The sequence below is a fragment of the Nesoenas mayeri genome, assembly GCF_963082525.1.
Source record: "Nesoenas mayeri genome assembly, chromosome: 8".
In the NCBI taxonomy this organism is placed as follows: Eukaryota; Metazoa; Chordata; class Aves; order Columbiformes; family Columbidae; genus Nesoenas; species Nesoenas mayeri.
The window spans coordinates 31,232,822-31,252,639 of NC_137554.1; the positions used below are offsets into that span (position 1 = coordinate 31,232,822).

Below are 19,818 nucleotides of genomic sequence, written 5' to 3' on the forward strand. Positions count from 1 at the left end.
TGAAATTAAGTGCCCCAGAGAGCTGTGGGCTATGCTGGGACGTCTCTGTGCCTGGGCAGAGCAGTGTGCCGGGGCAGCCGAGCCCGTGGGTTTCCAACCAGAAGCTGTGCTTGCGGTCTCCACTCCCACCATCCCTGCTGCAGCGCCTCTGAGCGCTGCCGCTGCCTGCTTATTACACTGATAATAGAAAATTACAGGTTTTCTGTAGGAAATGTCTATTTACATCCTACATTTCCCAAACTACCTATTAGCATTGCTGTGATGTCATATCCTCCCGCGCGTTTTCGTCAGCGCTGGGCTCTCCTGCCTGCGGGGAGGGCCAGCAGCATGGGCTGCACCTGGGGACGGGCGGTGGGCACCTGGCACAGCGCTGGCCCCTGTCCTGCATGTGCCACAAAGCCCTCGGGGCTGGTACAGCAATGCAGGCAGCACCTGCACTCCATACCTGAGCCGGGCCCCTGCACCCGCTGCTGGCTGCTTGGGAAGTGCCTGCTCAGCAGCGCAGGAAATGAGGGGACAGCGATGGATGTCACCTTGTGCACAGACGGTGGTTGATGGGGCTGAGCAGAGGGATTGTGAGGGCTGTCCAGGTCAGCCCAGTCAGGGAGCGGTGCTTCCCAGCTCAGCCTTTTGCTCACACTGATCCAAAGCTGACAGGCTGGCGGGCGTTTTACTGCCCGAGCCACCTTCCGACACGGCTCTCTGCCAGGCGGTGAAAGCAGATGCCTACAGAGAGAAAAACGTGCGGTGCTTCCCCTGGCCAGTTTGCTCAATATTTTTGCCTGTGGGCCAGCGAAGCTTCAAGGACCCTGAGCTGGAGCGTGATTTTAAGAAGGCTGAGACTGTATTGGTCATTTTGGTGGAGGTGGAGGTTGTTCATGGGATGACTGATTCCTGCTGCAGCTGCCTGCCCCGGGCTTGCCCAGGGCTGCATGTGCAGAGCAAGTCCCTGCATGAGGCAGGTGTCTTATCTGGGTGCCTCACATATCTCTCAGTCAAAGATGCCATCCTGTCTCTGGGGCATGCTTTGGGGATTGTCTTTTTTCATCTTGTTTTGTGCACTGACAAAGGTAACAGGAAAGGCTTTGGGAAGGGGCTGCCTGGCCATGGAGGAGCCGTGCACCAGGGACACCAGCACGTGGCTCGTGGGAGAAGAGTTGGGAGCGCGGGGCTGGAGGCGGGTAGGATCGGGATGTGTGCTCTTTAGGCAGCTGCATAGTGTGCAGGCCTTTGGCCAAGATTTATAACCACGTCTTTTCTCCAGGTTTATAGTTCCTTGTCACTCTATTAACTCAGACGAGAGATGTTTACATTGCATAAGTAGCTGGAGCAGTGAATAGTAACCTATCAATTTTCATGACTATTCCCTGGCAAAAGCTCATCAGCTGTCTTGCAGGACACTAATACTCAAAGCTCCTGGGGCACAAGACACCCAGGGCTTGCTGTATTTCAGCAGACTGCAGTTCAACAGCTAATAAAACCGCTAGGTCAAGAACTGCGCAGTCAGGTCTCTGTGGAATCCTGGCATAAGACCAAATTTCTGCTGATGGGTAGCTCCTGAGGAAAGGATGAACGCTCAGTGAGAATGGAGGTGAAGGCTCCCCTGCAGCAGGCTGCCCTGTTGTGAGGGGCTGCTTTGCCTACAGGTCACGGAGGCAGATCCCACTGGGGGCTGGGTTTTGGTGTGGCTTGACACTGCTGCTGGGGACACCTACAGAAGCTGCGTCTGTCCTGGGGAGAGGTGTGCACAGAAATCCAGATTTCCTGACTGAAATGCGTGTGTGCTGCGGCATCCTGCTGTGCTGTAACCCCTCCTGACTCCCTCCCTCTCTTTCTCTCCACAGTCCATTGATCCGGGGCAGCAGTTCACCTGGGAGAACTCCAACCTGGAAGTGAATAAACCGAAAAACCGCTATGCAAACGTGATCGCCTACGACCACTCACGTGTCATCCTGACCTCCATCGATGGTAAGAGCGACTCCAGAGTGGGCACCACAGTAAATGGCTGAACAGGGGACCATCTCTTTCCCTGTTCTCATCAGGCATGGGCAAACACCTAGAAACATCTGGCATCAGCATGAGCAAATGTGTGTTGTGGCTGGCAAAAAGAGAGGAAGGGCTCTGCAGATCTGCCCCTGCTTTCCCAGTATCCTCAGAACGGTGTGTACCATGTAGTTGCTTCTTCCTACTGCTGACGCCAGCAGAGATGTCTGTACCAGCAGCCTCCCTTCTCAGGGCTGGCCCTGCTGTGCAACTTCAGCTGCCTTCCTTGTCCATGGTGGGACATGGCACCGTTAACCCTATCACCCTCTGTCCCAAAACGACTGCAGAGCCGGTATCTTCCTCTGGGAGCTATCGGTGTTGGCTCCCAAGTGCATGCCCAGAGCTGCACAGGATGAGGGGTGCCCCTTCTCCTGGGACATCAGGCTCCACACGTCCCTGTGCTCCATGGGAGATGCATCAGACCCTGGTGTTCATAGCGCTGACCCCCATGGCTCCATGAACCAGCCCGTCATCTCTGCAGTTTGGGTAAATACATGCTTTTAGTGCCTGCTTTGTAGTCCCCTTGCACACAGAGGAGCAGTAGCCCAGGCACCAAAGCCCAGGCTCACCCATTCCCACTGCTTTACAGATCAGCACCCAGCTCTGCACACCAGAACTGAGCCCACTCATGCGGGCCAAGGAGGATGTCACTACTTCAATGCACCCCTGCTTGGGGAAGAGACTGGGATCTGGCTTTTTGTACAGGTGGCCCTGCAGTCACTAGGTCCTTTTTCTTGGGATGGAAGGGTCTTTTTAATGCTAATGTATTGCTCATACTCTGGGGAGGGGAGGAGGAGGAGGCTCACCCAAGCAGTCCCTCACAGTAAGCCCTGTTAGCAGCAGCAGCTTTGAGAGAGCCTGGCTTGCCTGATCATGGGCAAACCCTGTGGGGCAGCTGTGGGGTGAGCACATGAGGGAATCCCTGTTTTCCAGCCTGACTCAGTTGCTCTAAGTGGTGTCTGTGTCTTCCTGGGAACCGTTCCCAAAGCGCCCCGCCAGGTCCCTGCCGCCCATGCCAAGGCAGCCAGGCACTGCACTCCCACTACTGCTGCTCCCCCGGCGCTGCCGGTGCTTTGTGTCTGCTGGGGACGTAGAAAATTCCCCAGGACAGAAGGGAGGGAGGGAGGGAGACCCCCAGCTTTATTTCCTTCCTCTAATGAAATGCGGATGTGCTCTCCTTGGGAGATGAGGAGATTCCTGCTGCGTTCCCTCCCTGCAGCCTGGGCAGCCCATGCTGAGCAGGGCTTGGGAACACAGCTCCAGGCCTCAGCTTTGCTGCATTTATTTAAGTAACTGTGTGTTTGCATTTTAAAGGCCTTTACAAGAAAGTCCTTTACTTAAAGTGGTGGAGGCAGAGTGAGAGCTGGAGCTCCCAGCAGGCAGCAGAGAGGGTGCTACACTGAGGAGGGTTTTGGTGGTGGTGGGAGGAAGGTCTCTGGCTCCTCAGGGGTACTTGTCCCTGCAGGAGGAGTGGGAGGACACCCCTGCCTGACACCCATAGCTGACAGAGACAAACTAATGAAGCGGCCTCATTTTTAAAAGGTGCTGTAGGACCGTAACAAATAGCTGGTGAATTTAAGACAATTATTTCAATTAGTTGCTTGGGGCCAAATGAGCTCCTTAACATTCCTGACTGTGAGTTTCCCTTTGTGTGGGGGTGGCAGCTGTCTCTCTGCTTGTTGCATTCATGAGGCAGTTACAAAGGGTTCTTCTTGGTTCAGGCACCCCATTCCTGTCCTTTGCAGGACTCCTGGGAGAGATTCTGGCATCATCCTGTAAAGGTGACTTGTCGAGAGCCTTGTGAATGTGCCGGCCTCTTCCTCTGCCTGCGAGGCCCTGCGCAGTGATGGGCACAGGGTCACGGGCTGCCCCTGGAGTAACGCTTCTCTCTCTTTCTCTGCAGGGGTCCCAGGCAGTGATTACATCAATGCCAATTACATTGATGGGTATCGGAAGCAGAACGCCTACATCGCCACGCAGGGACCTCTGCCAGAAACCCTCAGTGACTTCTGGAGGATGGTGTGGGAACAGAGAACGGCAACTATAGTCATGATGACCAGGCTGGAGGAGAAGTCCAGGGTACAGTGTGTGCTGCTTCTTTTTTGGATCTGGTGGTGAGCACAGGAGAGAGGGATGGGAACACGTCACAGCATAAGGGCATCCAGGCAGAGACAGGTCCAGTGCGGTGTCTCACTGCTGCAGGCACCCCAGCAACAAATGCCTTGTGAGTGTATCCCTTTGGGGAAGATGGGTGGCAAAACCTCCTGTCACTGTGCTGCTCATTAGCCTCTGCCTTGCCTGCATGTCTGCATGCACACCCATCCTTTCGCTGCCCACATCACTCCTGCGGAAGGGAGAAAGGAAAGCTCTGAGGTGGGGAGAGCTGACAGTCCCCGGAAGCCTGGGGGCTGTGTCCCAGAAGCTGAGAAGCTGCAAGGGGTGGGTGGTATCGGCAGCATCCTGCAGCCTGACGAGGCCTTGGCATCTCTGGCAACGCAGAGGAATGGCTGACGGGGTCTCATCACAATAACAAGACTAATTTGTGCCTTGTCCAATGACAACATGTATAAACGATCAGCTCCTACTGCCAAGATTAGATATTCTGATGTAATAAAGGCAAAGCTGCCTGCAAACTGTGGGGAAGGCATGAGGTGGAGAGGAAGGAGCGGGAGCCCTTGCAGCAGTTGATGCTTGTGATGTCTTGTGGCAGAGGTTCTTACTCAGCCCCTCAAGCAAGAGTTCATAAGCTGTGACCAGAGCGCTCCCGTGCCCAGATGCACCCTTTGGGCAAAGCCCGCCCAAGCAGGAGGCAGCTTCTGCCTCGTGATTCAGTTTGTTCCTAAAAGTAAAATTTTAGTGATGAGCATTTGTGCTTGCAGAATATTTTAGTGTTGCCATGCCAACGGCAGGAGAAGGGGCTGTGCACTGAAGCTGTGAAGCACTGGTTATTTTTAGCCCAATAAGCTTGTTTCTTGAGAAGCAGAAACTGTCAAGTTTGGGTTTAGTTAAAACTTTTGCCTGCTTGCTCTCCCTCTGTTTCAAAGCTTTAGCGCTGAGATGCTCACAGGGGTGTCCTAGCCCACAGTGGCTGGGAAGAAGCAGCTGGAACAACCGATCACCATGGCAAAACAGATCTGCTTTTCCCGCATATACAAAAATAAGCTTTGTTCGTGGGCTTCCCCAGCTCTAGAAATGCCTTACAGCCTTCAGGGAAAAACAGTGTTCCTTGGAGACAAGCTGCCTCTAGAGATCCAGCCCCAGCTTTGCAGCGTGCAGCCCTGCCTGCTCTGCCCAATGGCCACCATCACCCACCCCAGCCCAAACAGGGAGGTGATTGAACCTGACCGGTCATGCAGCTCAGGGCTTGGCACATGAAGCTGCTGATCAGCTGCTCTCTGCAACTGGGGGTCATGTAGGGACTTATTTGTGCCTTCACATTTCAGTGATGGAGCGTATATTTGAAGTACGAGGAAAAGTCCTTCTAGGTTGCCAAGTAAATCCATGCCCAGAGCCTTGACTCACTTCACTTCTGGGCTGCTCAGTCGTGGGAAGACACTCCAAAGTGCATGTTTCTCAGAGATAACGGGCTTCCTTTGCCCCACAGGCACTTGTTATTGTCTGAGATGCCTGTGCTGCTGATCCATGCATTATCTACCCCCAGCATGCTCCCCGTCATGTCATCCTGCAATTATCTCCTATATTATTGCTCTCTGTCCCAAACACGGTTCATGTGGTCAGGCTTTTTGTGACAGGACAGGCACTATGAATGCAGCATGAGCAGGGGGTGACCAGAGCCCTTGCAGAAGCTGCAGGCAGCCTGCCTGACCGGGCGTGCTGCCCAGGGGCTCTCCACTGACCCAACGGGACCCAGACCCCAGCATTCGCTCCCCGACACCGCCTGCCTGTGTCCTGCTGGCTCATTGGCACGTCCCCAGCACTAATGAGAAATGGGCAGCTTTCTCAGGCACTGCTGGAGAGGCAGGTTGCCAGGGGAGGCTGCGGGGAGGCCTGGCCATTGCTGAGCCGAACCAGCCTTGCACAGCAAGGGCATCCCTGGCTGTGTCTGCTGGACCCTGCGGGTGCCTCAGCACCCACTCACAGGAGGGCCCTGGTGGGGAGCTGGGATGTGGACTTGCAGGAGATTATTTTCTCTGTTGTTGTTGTTGTTGTTGTCTTCTCCAGCATCTTCCAAGCCAGGATGGCTTTCAGCTGCTTTCCTGCTCAGCTCTTCTTCATGTCCCTTTGGTGATGGCTGGAGCTCACTCAGGAACACATGTTTTAGGGACCAGGGAAGATCCCAGTCACTGCCCATTGCTTCCAGCCTTCAGCATGAGTCCCTGTTTTACAGTTCACTCCAGAGCCATCAAATTTCATCTGATGCAACCCCTTGGGTCCTTGCAGCGTCACTGCCGTCTGATGTTCACACTGCCGTGGGACAGCGCGGCTCCAGGCAGTCGCATGGTGTCATGGTGTTACCCACGGGTGACCTTGCTTGAAAGTGTCCTTGCGCAAGGCCTTCAGCGCCCACACAGGACTGTGTCTGCAGCTGCAGAGCCCGGGGTGGGCAGCAGGGCCTCATGGAGAGATGCCCAGTGCAGAGCAGGCTCTGCCACCTTCCCAGGCGAGCTCCCCGAGTTCCCCTTGGCAGTGCTGTGTGTAGATAAGCCAGCCAGGACCAGCAGCCGCTTTGTAGCCCTGTAGGGGTGACACTGCTTTAAAAGGCTCCTGAGCTGCAGGTGGAAAAAAAAAAAAGGATCTTTAAAGAGCATCAGCTTTTACGGTCTGCAATTTCAGCTGGCTTGATGGTCCAAATCATCCTCCCTTTTTCATGTTTGCACAAAGCGAGAGGCACATAAAGGGTAGAAATGGCTGGATTGTGCAATTTAGCTGCCTTCAAAGCTTTACAATCAGTTTCAGAATCATTTGGTGGCAGTTCAGAAACACACATTGTAGATTAGCTTTCCTGAAGCTGCGAGCGTGGCATGTCGCAGCCTGGGTGCATTGCACGAGAGGTATTAAAGCAGGATTTCTCCTTCCCTGGGCTATCCCTAGAGCCCAGCAGAACTAGGTCTCCCAGAGCAGCACCATGGCTCGTTCTGTCCCAGCCCAGAGCACCAAGCAGACATCCCTGGGGCTCGTTCTGTCCCAGCCCAGAGCACCAAGCAGCCGTCCCTAGGGTGTGATCTCCCCTGGCGCTTTGTGTCCCCAGGCAGGGTTGCAGAGAGGCTGGTGCTCAAGGGCTGTGGGGAACGAGGGGCCTGGCAGCGATGCCATCTGGAGCTGTGAGCGGGGTCAGGAGCAGAGCTGAGAAGTGCCCGGCTGCTCTTGGGCACTGGGCATCAAAGGGGAAGGACAGGAACCACTCAGCAAAGCGTCAATAAATGGTTGCTCAGGACACTTCTGTGCTCCTTAAGTTAATGAGAAGCAAGCACTGCCAGAAGAAAACATCTCTTATCTGCTTTAGTGCCACAGTGCATCGGCTTCAGCATAAAATTTACAGAGCTTGAAAACGGGGCATAAACATTATGGGTAAATTTGGCAGAAAATGTGACTGACTCTTATCTGGTCATGAATAAATAATTTTCAATTACCAGCCCAGACGCTGCTATTATCCCGCGCAGGGACCTCCTCTGAAGTTTGTTTTGTGCTCGAGCACACATGGCCACGTAGCGTGTGGGTGGCAGGAGGGGATCGCTCTCCCCAGGGTGTGGACTCGGGCACGGGGATGTGGATCAAGCGGCTGTCCCCAGCGTCTGCGGGTGCCATTCTGCCCTACCCTCACCTCCGTTAGAGAGGCAGTCACGTCATCCCTGAGCCAGGCAAGGCGAACTCAGGTGGCCAGAGATGCAGCTGCTGCCCACTTGTGAGGATCAGTTTAAGCTGTGAAATAAGGTTTGTGACCTCTGAGTTGTGTGCTCTGCAGCTACTCAGCATAAAATAACAGGCTGCTTTGTGCCAAGCGAGGAAGAGAGATCTTCTGAGATTGGTGCAGGGCCTGCCATGCTGTGAGCACAGGAGCCTGGAGGGCAGCAGAGCTGCTCTGGGTGTGCAGGCTCCTGTATTCCATCAGGCAGCCTTGCTCCAGGCACCTCTGCCAGGGCAGGACCTCCTGAGAGAAGACCCCAAAAAGAGCAGGGAGGGATGCATCCCTCTGACCCCAGATTGCTGCACTCCAGCAGCCAGAGTGCAGGATGAGAGCTCTTAGCTCTCACAAGCCCTATCCTGCTTAAAGTGCCTTCAATTAAAAGGCAGAACTTCATTGATTTCTAATTAAGCCTGTTTTTTCCCTTCCTACACATTCCCCTGTAAACACACTCGGATAATAATTAAGTTTACTATTCCTTGACAAGCACAGATGATCTTCCATTCACTCCTCTCTCCTAGGGCGGGAAACCATTTTCAGTGCGGTGCACACGGGTGGGAATGAAGTCTTCCTCTTGTCAGCCAGGCTCTGCGGCTCCGCGGGGCGGGGGAGCCAGGTGCCAGATGAAATAGGGATGCTCAGGGTTTCCAAATTAAATAGGGAGCTCAGGGCTGGAGAGAACAAAACCGGAGGAGTAGTTTGCAAATGCTGAGCTGTGAAGGGGAGGAGGAGGGCATCAGCAGGTGAGCAGGAGAGATGCACAGGGAGATGAAGGCAGCAGAAGGATGGGGCCCTGGGGATGTGTTAGGGCTCTCTGCCAAGTGAGCGGCAGCAGGAGCTGTGACCAGTAGCTCAAAGTGCTCTGGCTGCGGAGCTGGGAGGGGGAGATAAAGGATGCTGCAGGGCAGGGGGTCTCTAGGGTGCAGCAGTATTTTCGTGATGGGACAGGGGCTGAAGGGATGGTTTAGCCACAGTCCGTGCCTTCTTGCAGAGGGAGAACAAGTTGTGTCTGTGTCTGAGCTGGCATCTGTGCCTTGCTGCGGAGATGTTTTTGGAACACCTGGGAAATGTGCATTTCCAGGGATGCACCACCTGCCAGAAGGGCAGGTTGGTGTCTTGAGGATGCTCAGTGCAACCCCTGCCCACAGCAAAGCAGGAAGGGTGGCAGGGTCAGCCCCTGGACACAGCATCCAGGCTGGAGCCCTGGCATGGGCTGTGTCCCGTCTTTCACCAGGGTGGTTTGCTGCTTGGGAACCACACTGGCAGGGGCACCCTGGGGGCTACAGATGTTACAGGGAAGGGTCGTGCTGGGCTCAGGGCTGTGTCCTGTCTTATATCAGTGCCGTGGGTCGAGGACTTTGGGCTGGGGTAGTGGGGAGCTGGTGGGGATACAGGCTGCATCTCCCTCACTTTGGCTGCCCTTTGAGCAGAGGTTTCCCCAGAGAAACCACCGCTTCCCCTGCCCTGCTTCACAGCTCTCCTCCCACCAAACTGTAGCTGCAGACCTTCTCTCCATCCAGGCAGGGCTGAGGCAGGACATGCTGCAAACACAGCCCCAAAGACCCCCTGTCTTCCCAAACAGGAGGTAGAGAAGAAAAATTATGGCAGGAACAAATCACTGTTAGCAATTGCTGCACACTGTCTTCATACCTGGTGCTGCTCTTGCTTCTGTGTCTGTTGGCCTGGCCCCCTTCACTGCTTCCCACCAAAATAAAATCCCCTCTTTGAATGTGAATCTTGTGGAAATGAGCCCAGAGTGTGCTGCCTCTCTGCTGGGGACTGGGACATTCAGAGAGAAGTAAATCTGGGTGTTTGGGATGCCCTCCCAGTGACTCTTTCTGTCTTTACCCCTTGGAGGGCAGAGCCCCATCCCTCACCCTAAATGCCTCAGCCAGCAGCCAAGCACTGACCCTTTCTCCTCTCCTCCTTGCAGGTGAAGTGTGACCAGTACTGGCCAAGCCGGGGTACGGAAACCTATGGGATGATCCAGGTGACCCTGGTGGACACAGTTGAGCTGGCGACCTATACCGTCCGCACCTTTGCATTGTACAAGGTATAGTGCTGGCTGGGCCGTTTCTGCTCTATGGAGTGCACAGTCAGTGCCGTGGTGGGGCATCTCCACCACGGCCCGGTGCCACAGGGTCGGGCAGAGGCCACCAACTGTGCCTGGCTTGGCCAAGCGTGTGGCTGGTCCACACATGGGCCATTTCTCGCAGCAGGGCTGCAGTGGGAGAACAGCTGCAGATTGTGTTCTGGCCACCACTGGTCTTTGGCCAGGACACCTGATGCTCTCCTGTATGTTTTCAGATCCTGTGATGGGTCCCAGAGCGTGGGCTGTGCTTGCCTCTGGCGAGTGTACATCTAACAGCTGTCCTCCCATTAGAGGGACAACATGGAAAGCAGTGAATTTTTAGCACTCCTGTCACTAATAATGCAAATGTAGGGGCCTTGCTGACGTGTGCGCATGCCCTTCTCTCCTGCCTGCCGCGTACCTCATTAGTGCTTGGAAATCCCTGGGGGCAGCGCTCGCAGCAGCGTGTCACGTCAGTGCGAACAGGCTCTGCAGCGATCTGCCTCTGTGCGTGACCGAGTCCAGGCCGTGCTGGCTGAGAGCACAGCAGCGTGCGGTGGGACACACTCACAGCCCAGGAAGGCACCTGGCCCCCGGCAGTCGCCCAGCCAGTCCTCCTGCATTGCTGCGCGGGTCACTCAGCCACACCTGAGAGGAGCAGGGCAGGCTCTGCAGACACATGAGCCATCTCACAGAGACCCGTGATGTAGAGGAGCAGGGAGGGGACGGGCTGCTGTGGCCCTTCCATGCTTAGTGCCCATTTTTCCCTGGACGTGCACTGAGTATGTGGGTAGTAATCCCACACTGTGCAGAAAGGAGTCTGTCACCTTCCCGTCAGTCTGCAACTCCCACAGAGCTGCCCTGCTCTCTGTATCAGCTGGTTTTCCTCAGAGCATCCACGTGTACAGAAGCCTTGCAAGATGTCTATATTTTGCCTCCAGATTTTCAGTGGCAAAAGCCTGATACAAGCATGATCACACACAGCATTACATGACTGTTGTTACCCAGCCATCCCGGTGCCTTGTTACCCAATCAGTGGGTTCCTTTCTTAGGATGAGGCAGTTCTCACACAAAACAACTCCTCTTTGTCTTCAACAGAACGGCTCCAGTGAGAAGCGAGAGCTGCGACAGTTCCAGTTCATGGCTTGGCCCGATCACGGGGTACCTGAATACCCCACCCCGATCCTGGCTTTCCTGCGGCGGGTCAAGACCTGTAACCCGCCAGACGCTGGGCCCTTGGTTGTCCATTGCAGGTAGGACTGTGTGTTTGCAAAGCTGCACCTGGGCACATGTGCTGCAAGCACCATTTAAAAATTAGGTGATCTGTGTTCAGCATAAGTAGGTGGTACCTTTCAGAGGTACATCATTGACGGAGATGCGTGCAGTGACTTCTACGAACATTCATACGTAGTATTTACGGTAGAACTCTTTTGCAGGATAGAAGGGCAGCTCTTTAAGCAAAATATTAGTCTACCAAGGCTAAGCGTCTTACCCAGGCAAGATTTATCTATACCAGCCAAGTGGGGACTATTACTGAACAAACCACTCCATCATTGCTGTTCCAGCATACGCCTCACCAGCAGTGTTTAATGCTCTTCTTTCATGCTCTGTTTCAGATGGGAGTGGGGTATAATTAACACACAAACAAGCTATATTAAAGCCCTGTTAAGGATCTGACTTGCACCATAATTGAGGAAATGTCTAGCTCCGTATCTCTGCCTGTGTTTACATGTCATGACAGCATGTCTGGTGTTTTCAGGGTGCTCTCAGGGTGAGCAGTTCAGGGATTGCTGCTGCCCTTCCAATAGACATGGAGAGGCAGCCGGTGCTTGAGCAAAGGGCTTGGCATAGAAATGCATCACCTCACCTTTCTGCTTTCCCCTCTGGGACTGGCTGTCCTCATTTAATGGGCTAGGAAGCAGTGACCCAGGTTAGGGGACAAGCAGGCTTCAAATTATGGGCTTCAATAGTACCGGGCCCCAGCCTGGACTTCAGGGCTTCTGACTTCACGTGCACATTGGCTGTCACTCTCCTTCCTGGTAAATACGTTTCTCCTTCCCTTGCGGAGGTGCCGCCAGCCACCGCAGGGACCAGCAGGGTGACACCATGTCCTTTCTGCACCGTCAGTGAAAGGGGGACAGCAGAAGGGCCGAGTAACCTCCCACATTCCCCAGTGCTTTTCTCCATCATTCCTCCTGTCACCTCTTGATGAGGCTCAGCCTATTAGCCGTCAGCACGGGGAGCAGCCTTTACTCCCCTGTTGTGCGCTCCAGGTCCGGGTGCTCTCTTAAGCAAGAGCAGCACTTGCCTGGTGTCTGTAGGAGACAGTGTCATCTCAGGTCACGTGCTTTGTCCCCGCAGTGCTGGCGTGGGCCGAACTGGTTGCTTCATTGTCATCGATGCCATGCTGGAGCGGATGAAGCATGAGAAGACCGTGGACATCTACGGCCACGTGACGTGCATGCGCTCCCAGCGCAACTACATGGTGCAGACGGAGGACCAGTACATCTTCATCCACGAGGCCTTGCTGGAGGCAGCCACGTGTGGCAATACCGAGGTGCTTGCACGCAACCTCTTTGCTCACATCCAGAAGCTGACCCAGGTGCCACCAGGCGAGAGCGTTACTGCAATGGAGCTGGAATTCAAGGTAGGTGGCAGCACCCCAGCACCCCCTTTCCCTTGCACCCTGTCTGCACTCACATACCCCCCAAGCTGCTTGTCCAGGGACTGGGAGAGGAGAGCCATGGATCATTACAGACAGTTATTCTTTTGTGTGTTTCTAAACCAGGTAGGCGGTGATTTAAAATACATTTGAATTGTAAAGCTTGTGTCGGCCATGGTCCCCCCTGGTTTGGCAGCTTCTGGGGAGGATATAAAAGGCAGATGGATGCGCAGTTCTCAGCAGCACGTTCTGCTCTAGGTTCACTGTGCGGCAGGAGCTGCATCTGAAATCAGATGCAGATCGTGTTAGTGATAATTGATGTTACTGTGAACAACTTGTCTGGAAATGGCTCCAATTTAAATATGTGAGACGTTTATAGTCTCATTTCTTCAATGCTGAGCTCTGTTATCTTTTAACTACCTCAACACCAAATCTCAGTGGCTACAATTGGCAAAGGCGGTATTTTAAGGCACACTGTTTAAGAAGCCAAGCCCACATTTTGCTGCCTATATCTGTGAATGCCTACTGCAGATACTTATTACAGCCTTGGAGATGGAAGATTGCTCTGGTAAGCACCCATATTCTTAGATGAGGTGCATTAGTCCAGTGAAGTCATGCAGAGGAATATAGCTCATGCAGGGAGGCAGCAGACCATGCAGGCTGTGAGATGAACTGCAGAACACAGCTTCACCCTGGGAGTTCCCTCCAAATGACGAAGAAGCAGGAGAGGCGAAATACTGACTTTCTGTTTAAACTGGGAACAGCTAAGCAGCTCTGTCCTGTGGTCACCAGAGCTACTGGTGTCCTGGGCTTGTGACAGCAGAACATGCCGCATTAGAACTTCATGGTGACACTTGCCCTGAGACACCCCTCAAGAGAGACACAGAATTAGGCTCAACTCTAGCAACTCCATTGCAAGAAAGACAAAAATTTGCTGTTTCTCCAAGGGTCTCTTTAGAGCAGTAATAAAATTTGCCCCTTTCTGTGCCCTGGCACTGTCCACTGCGTGGGAAACCCTGGGGAGCTGGGTATGGGAGAGCCTGACATGGCTGCATCACTCCTCAAAGAGCAACCCCATCCTTCTGCAGGGAGCCTCTGCCAAGGACTAGCTGCCACACACAGAGAAGAGTGGCTCTGGAGATGCTGGATGGGATCTTTTCCCTTTTGGGAAAGGGGTAAAAAAGGAAAGAAAGGGAAAAGGAAAAAAAAAACCTGGGGGACGACTTCTGTTTTCATGTCTCTGCCAGCAGACCTAAGTAACACATTTACCGTGACTCCAGTTCTCAAAGAGAACCATAAAACGTCTCACAGTAACCCAAAATAGATCTTTACCTAAAACTGTCACAAATCTCACATTTTTCTTGGGTTCTTCTGGGGTGAGAAGTAAATATCAAGACATTGCTGGAAGATGGAAAGCTTTCCTTCCCTGATGCCAGCAGACTTGTGTCCCTGATTCAGTGAGGTACACAGCTTCACGTCCTGGCCCTTTGTGGGTCAGAGAGCTGCTGTGGGTCTCCACTCCACCATGGGTGTCTTTGGGGCTGCGCCAGAGGGTCAGTGCAGGCTCTTCCCCACACTGTCACCTACAGCTGTGCACCAAAAGCCAGCAGCGAGGCTGAGCCATACTGAGGGGTGTCACAGCAGAGGGGCCAACGTGGTACTGAAAAACAGACTGATCTAGTGTGAAATAGAGGAGCTGGGTGCAGCCTTCTCATGGCATGGTGGCAGAGCCCTTTGTCTGGTCCCGAAAGGCTCATCTCAAGCAGCTGTTGCCTCAGTCACAGGAGAGAGCGTGGCTGCGTGCCTGGAGGGCCTCTGCCAGGGTCCCAGTTTTGACCCCTGACTGCTGCATCCCCAGCAGGGTCTGACGTGTTTCCTTCTCTTTCAGCTGCTGGCCAACTCTAAAGCACATACCTCACGTTTCATCAGTGCCAACCTCCCATGCAACAAATTCAAGAACCGCCTTGTGAACATCATGCCATATGAGCTGACAAGAGTCTGTCTGCAGCCCATCCGGGGTGTCGAGGGCTCCGATTACATCAACGCCAGCTTCATAGATGGGTACAGGTAAGGGCCACCTTAGGTGCCTGGGAAATCCTGTCCTGCCTGCTTGGAAACCTGGGCAGAGCTGCCTTCCCTCTTTCCCAAGGACTGGTCCTGGCTGCCTAGAGGTGGGCTGGGGATCACTTTGTTGTTTTATCTATTTCCATCTTCTCAGATGCTCAAGTGTGTATAGTTACAATATGTGAAGACTGCCAGTGAATGAGCACTGCCAGGCTGGCTTGTGTTGCTCTAGACAGATGCCCACATGGCTGGGGTGGGAGGCTGTGCTGGCTTCTGTGGAGATTTGTAGTGTCTTCTGGTAGGCATCCCTCGGCATGTGTTTTATTTCTGCAGCGTCTAACGTAAACCTGCCCCTCACCATTAGCTGTGGCAACCAGAGGTAGGAGTGTGCTTGCGCTGTGTGGCTGATCCAGGCAGGATCACAAGGCTTATTGTCCCATGCCTTGATTTTGTGGGGGAGTCTGTGGATCCTCAGGCAGGGTTGGTGTTGCACACTAGGGAGCCCATCACTGGGTTCTGCTCCCCAGGATACCTTTTTGGAAGGCACAAATTAAGATCTAGTGGGGCAATAATACTCTTGGCTTCTGTATCTAGCTGCTGGCATCGCATTCTCAGATGCTAAGTGCCAGGAGAGGAGAATGCAGGGAAACAGCCAAGTGGCCACATCGCCTTCCCAGCCAGTCTCCAGACAATAATCCAGACGAAATCCCAATGATGCACATACAAGGCTCATTCCTGTCATCTCTCAGTGCACCATCGAAGTTGGGTCACCCAGCGCAGGAGTGGGGGATACAACGATGGATGTGGCACGTTCCCCCTCCAACTTGGCTCTGCCCAAACGCTTCTTACGGGCTGGTGGCTGCCCAGGAGCAACAGGCACTGCCAAAGGGAACAGATGTTGGTGCAGCCAGGCCAGGGGCTCCGTGTGTCCATCCCTGCTCTGGCAGCCGAGTCCAGGAAGGGTTCCCAGGGGAAGGGCGAAATGCAGGCAAGAGCAGGCAAGGAGCAGAAGGGGAGCAACCCTGGGAGCATCCCAGCGCAGCAGAACCGCAGCAGCCAGGCTGCCTCGGGGTGGGACAGAGAAACGGGAAAAGATGAAGGGGCTGGAGAAAAGCTGTCACGGAGCAGCCTCCTCTCCCTCCTGCCTGTGTGGCTCCAAGCCGTCCAGCACTGCATCATTAACGCGTTTACCTGCCTGTGTGCCTGTCCGGGCAGCCCAGTGTCTGACACTGTCCTGGTTCCAGAGCTGATTAAGCTGCTGCTTTTGCCCCTTGGTGATGCTACGGTGGGAGGGCTGGGAGCACAGCAGGTGGTACCATTTCATGTGCTACCTACCCCGTCCCTGAAGAGCACTGTTATCTCTTCCCATCCTTCCCTTTGAACCCAGCAGTCTTCTTGGTGTTATCTAAAGAGATCAGTTGGCCCAAGGTCCTGCAGACCTCACTGATGCTGCATCTTTATTAGCTCTTCTGTTTCATTCTGCAGCCCCACTTCCTGCTTTTTATGATGTCTTATAAATCTACCTTGAAGCAGCCCCTGTCTTCATCCTGCACATTACAGCTGTCCTGCAGCACGTTCATTAATTTTTAGCACCAGCAGAGAGATGAAATGCTGGACGGGAGGATGCTGCCCCTCGTCCCGCGGGCTCCAGCGCCACGCAGTGGTGGCACAGGCAGCACCGGCATGCCAGGCTGGGCGCTCGGCAAGCCAAAGAACAGGCAAGCCAGAGCTGGCCCTTGTCAGAGCTGAAAGCACCACAGTATCACAGTATCACAGTATGTTTGGGATTGGAAGGGACCTCAAAAGATCATCTAGTCCAATCCCCCTGCTGGAGCAGGAACGCCTGGGTGAGGTCGCACAGGAACATGTCCAGGTGGGTCTTGAATGTCTCCAGAGAAGGAGACTCCACAATCCCCCTGGGCAGCCTGTTCCAGTGTCTGTCACCCTTACTGAGAAGAAGTTTTTTCTCAAATTTAAGTGGAACCTCTTGTGTTCCAGCTTGATCCCATTACCCCTTGTCGTATCATTGTTTGCCAACGAGAAGAACCTGGCTCCATCCTCATGGCACTCACCCTTTATATATTTATAAACATTAATAAGATCCCCCCTTAGTCTCCTCCAAACTAAAGAGACCCAGCTCCCTCAGCCTTTCTTCATAAGGGAGGTGTGCTGGGGTAGGTCAAGCTCTGCTTTCACACAGGATATTTTCAGAGATGCTCTGGTTTGCAGTGGAACCAAGGACAATATTTGGTAGCTTCAAAAAAGCTGGCAAAGTGGTATTGGTGGTGTCCACACTGTCCCAGTTATTCACTGGTGATCCAGGTGAACTGATTCAGTTGTTCAGTGTCTTCTCGCGCAATGGGAAGGACAGTGGGTGCTGCGGAGTGTAAAAGTGCAGGAACCCAAGGGTGCTTCTGGGATCATCCCCAAGCACAGCCTCTCAGCCCAGATGGGTGCTGGCAGCCTGCTCGCGTGGGCCTGGGTGCCGAGAAGGCTCTCAGTGCAGTGGTGCTGGGGACAAGCAGGCTGAGCTGGGGACACTGTCACCCCAGCAAGAACGCGCGGCCTTTCTGGATCCTGCACCTGGGATGCTCAGTGCATCCATCGGGAGCACTTAGAAGAATCCAGATGGGCAGGCTCATCCCTCTGCAGAGTCCTTGGCTAGTCCTGGACACCCACCTCCTGCATTGTCAGTCCTGTTCCCCGCTGCACAGGGCCCCTCCATCTCTCCCGAGCCCCCAGCGGCAGCTGACACTCACCTCCATGGCGCTGGTGTGAGCACCCTCTTGTCTGTCACAGGCAGCAGAAGGCCTACATCGCTACACAGGGACCGCTGGCCGAGACCACAGAGGATTTCTGGCGGATGCTCTGGGAGCACAATTCCACCATCGTGGTGATGTTGACAAAGCTGCGCGAGATGGGCCGGGTATGAATCCTGCTGAGGGGCTGCTCTCTATGGGCACGACCTCTCAGCTCACCCCAGTCTGTCCCCAGCACCTGGGCCAGCCTCTTGCTGGAGTGTCCCATGGCTGAGCCTGTGGCCTCACAGGCACATGTGGTCCTAGGGAGGGGGAGGGAGGAATGGCAGCTTGTAGGTGTTAATATCTCATCATGTTCCTCACCCACAGGAGAAGTGCCACCAGTACTGGCCCGCAGAGCGCTCTGCCCGGTACCAGTACTTCGTGGTGGACCCCATGGCAGAGTACAACATGCCGCAGTACATCCTCCGGGAGTTCAAGGTGACGGATGCCAGGGTGAGTGCAACTGTTGGCTCCCCGGCTCTTCCACCTCCTGCACCTCTGCCCTGCTCTGGCTGGCTAAAGGGAGCGTGCAAGTGCTCCTGAATGGACCAGAAGGCAAGGTGCTGCCTTGTGCTGCAGGCAGAAGGGGCTGCTGCCCCCCACCTCCTGTTCCTCTCACCACAAGGTTCTTCCTTGCCAGCTGTGTCAGCCCTGGTGAGCAGCTCACTGAGCCCTGTCAGCACCAGACCCTGCCTTGCCTGTGCCACACACTTGGGCAAGCACTGAACACGAGCTCCCCTGCCTCTGGAGTCTCTTGTCTGCAGGACCCTTGTGTGACAGCACGTGTGGTCCTGGCATGGAGCTGGGCCCCAAACAAAGCCAGGACACTGACCCAACAGACCCTTCTGGGGTCCACAGCCTTGCCCAGCTCAGCCGCCCTGGGGTGAACACGGGAGAGCAGAGACAGGCCCTAAATGCTCAGTGGAATTTCTGCCTGGGCTCATCCTGTGTGCCCTCTAACAGTGGGTCTGGAGCCAGGTCAGCAGTACCAGTGCTGAGGGCAGCGAGATCAGCCTCTCTTGCTGTCTCCTTACCCACAGTTCACATCTGACACTCCTGTCCCCACAGGACGGCCAGTCACGGACCATCCGCCAGTTCCAGTTCACAGACTGGCCTGAGCAGGGAGTGCCAAAGACGGGTGAGGGCTTCATCGACTTCATTGGGCAGGTGCACAAGACCAAGGAGCAGTTCGGGCAGGATGGGCCCATCACGGTGCACTGCAGGTGAGTGGGGACAGCTCAGCATCCACCTCTGCCTTTATCAGAGAGCCCCTAGAGATGTCCCCTCCCTCACTTATCCTGGCAACTGCCAGCTCCCCTGCACTTGGTGCTCCCTGTGCATAGCACCAGAGGCAGGCAGGGGATGAGGAGGTGGCAACATCCACGGGTACCATGGGTGGCCTTTCTGCCAGGTGGTGAGATCAGCCCTGCTGGGACTGATTTGTAGCTCCTGGAAGAGTCCTTGGGCAAGGCAGTGTGCCACAGCAGCAAGGCAGAATCAGTGGGCCCCTCTTGGGGCTGAGAGGGCACCTCTGGCTGGCAACGTCCCTGTGGCCTTTCCTGGCTCCTCTGAGTATGTCCCCATGCTCCATGAGCTTTTGCGCTGCTCCCAGGAGCTCTTGTAGAGCCTTGCGGGGGCTGGTGGGTCTCTAACAGCACCTCTTTTCCCCTCTGCGCAGCGCTGGGGTCGGGCGCACAGGCGTGTTCATCACGCTCAGCATCGTGCTGGAGAGGATGCGCTACGAGGGGGTGGTGGACATGTTCCAGACGGTGAAGACCTTGCGGACGCAGCGGCCGGCCATGGTGCAGACAGAGGTGAGCGTCCCCAGGGTGATGGGAGATCCGTGGAGAAGGGAGGGGAGACGGCGTCTCTGGATGTTAAACCCCGCTGTCCTTGGGTTCCCACTTCTCACTCTTGCCCCTTTGCTGCCTTGCAGGACCAGTACCAGCTGTGCTACAGAGCGGCACTGGAGTATCTCGGCAGCTTCGACCACTATGCAACGTAACTAGTGCTTTCCTCCAGTCGCGGTGGGGATGTCTAGGAGTGGAGACGGGTTCCTCTGAGCCAGAGCCGCCCATTCCTCAGTCCTGTACAGATGGAGGCGCTGCCCATGCAGCAGACCTCCACGCCAACCAGTTCTGACCACGGCATTTAGGAACTTCACCCCAGCGCCAAACGAGGGAATCCGACTCCAAAAGCATTTCCAGTCTCTGGCTGAATTTCTGCTCATGTGCATCTCTCGCCCTCTCACGCGACTGCATTTCACAGCGAGGCTTTAGGTGGGTGGAATGGGATCTTATTTTTTAAACATGTA

The 19,818-nt window shown here is 54.7% G+C and overlaps 1 protein-coding gene across 1 annotated transcript in view; it reads left to right on the forward strand.

Annotated features, from left to right (window-relative positions):
• The window catches only part of PTPRF (protein tyrosine phosphatase receptor type F), a gene marked incomplete at both ends in the record, with an annotated part of 250,740 nt that extends 231,231 nt beyond the window's left edge, over positions 1 to 19,509 (forward strand). The window contains 11 exons of the mRNA XM_080349237.1: positions 1,845 to 1,968; positions 3,947 to 4,122; positions 9,840 to 9,959; positions 11,076 to 11,230; positions 12,339 to 12,624; positions 14,528 to 14,706; positions 17,503 to 17,629; positions 17,832 to 17,957; positions 18,573 to 18,727; positions 19,183 to 19,318; positions 19,441 to 19,509. Coding sequence (XP_080205363.1) covers positions 1,845 to 1,968; positions 3,947 to 4,122; positions 9,840 to 9,959; positions 11,076 to 11,230; positions 12,339 to 12,624; positions 14,528 to 14,706; positions 17,503 to 17,629; positions 17,832 to 17,957; positions 18,573 to 18,727; positions 19,183 to 19,318; positions 19,441 to 19,509 — 1,653 coding nt within the window. The remainder of the gene's footprint in view (positions 1 to 1,844; positions 1,969 to 3,946; positions 4,123 to 9,839; positions 9,960 to 11,075; positions 11,231 to 12,338; positions 12,625 to 14,527; positions 14,707 to 17,502; positions 17,630 to 17,831; positions 17,958 to 18,572; positions 18,728 to 19,182; positions 19,319 to 19,440) is intronic.
• Positions 19,510 to 19,818: the final 309 nt, after the last annotated feature.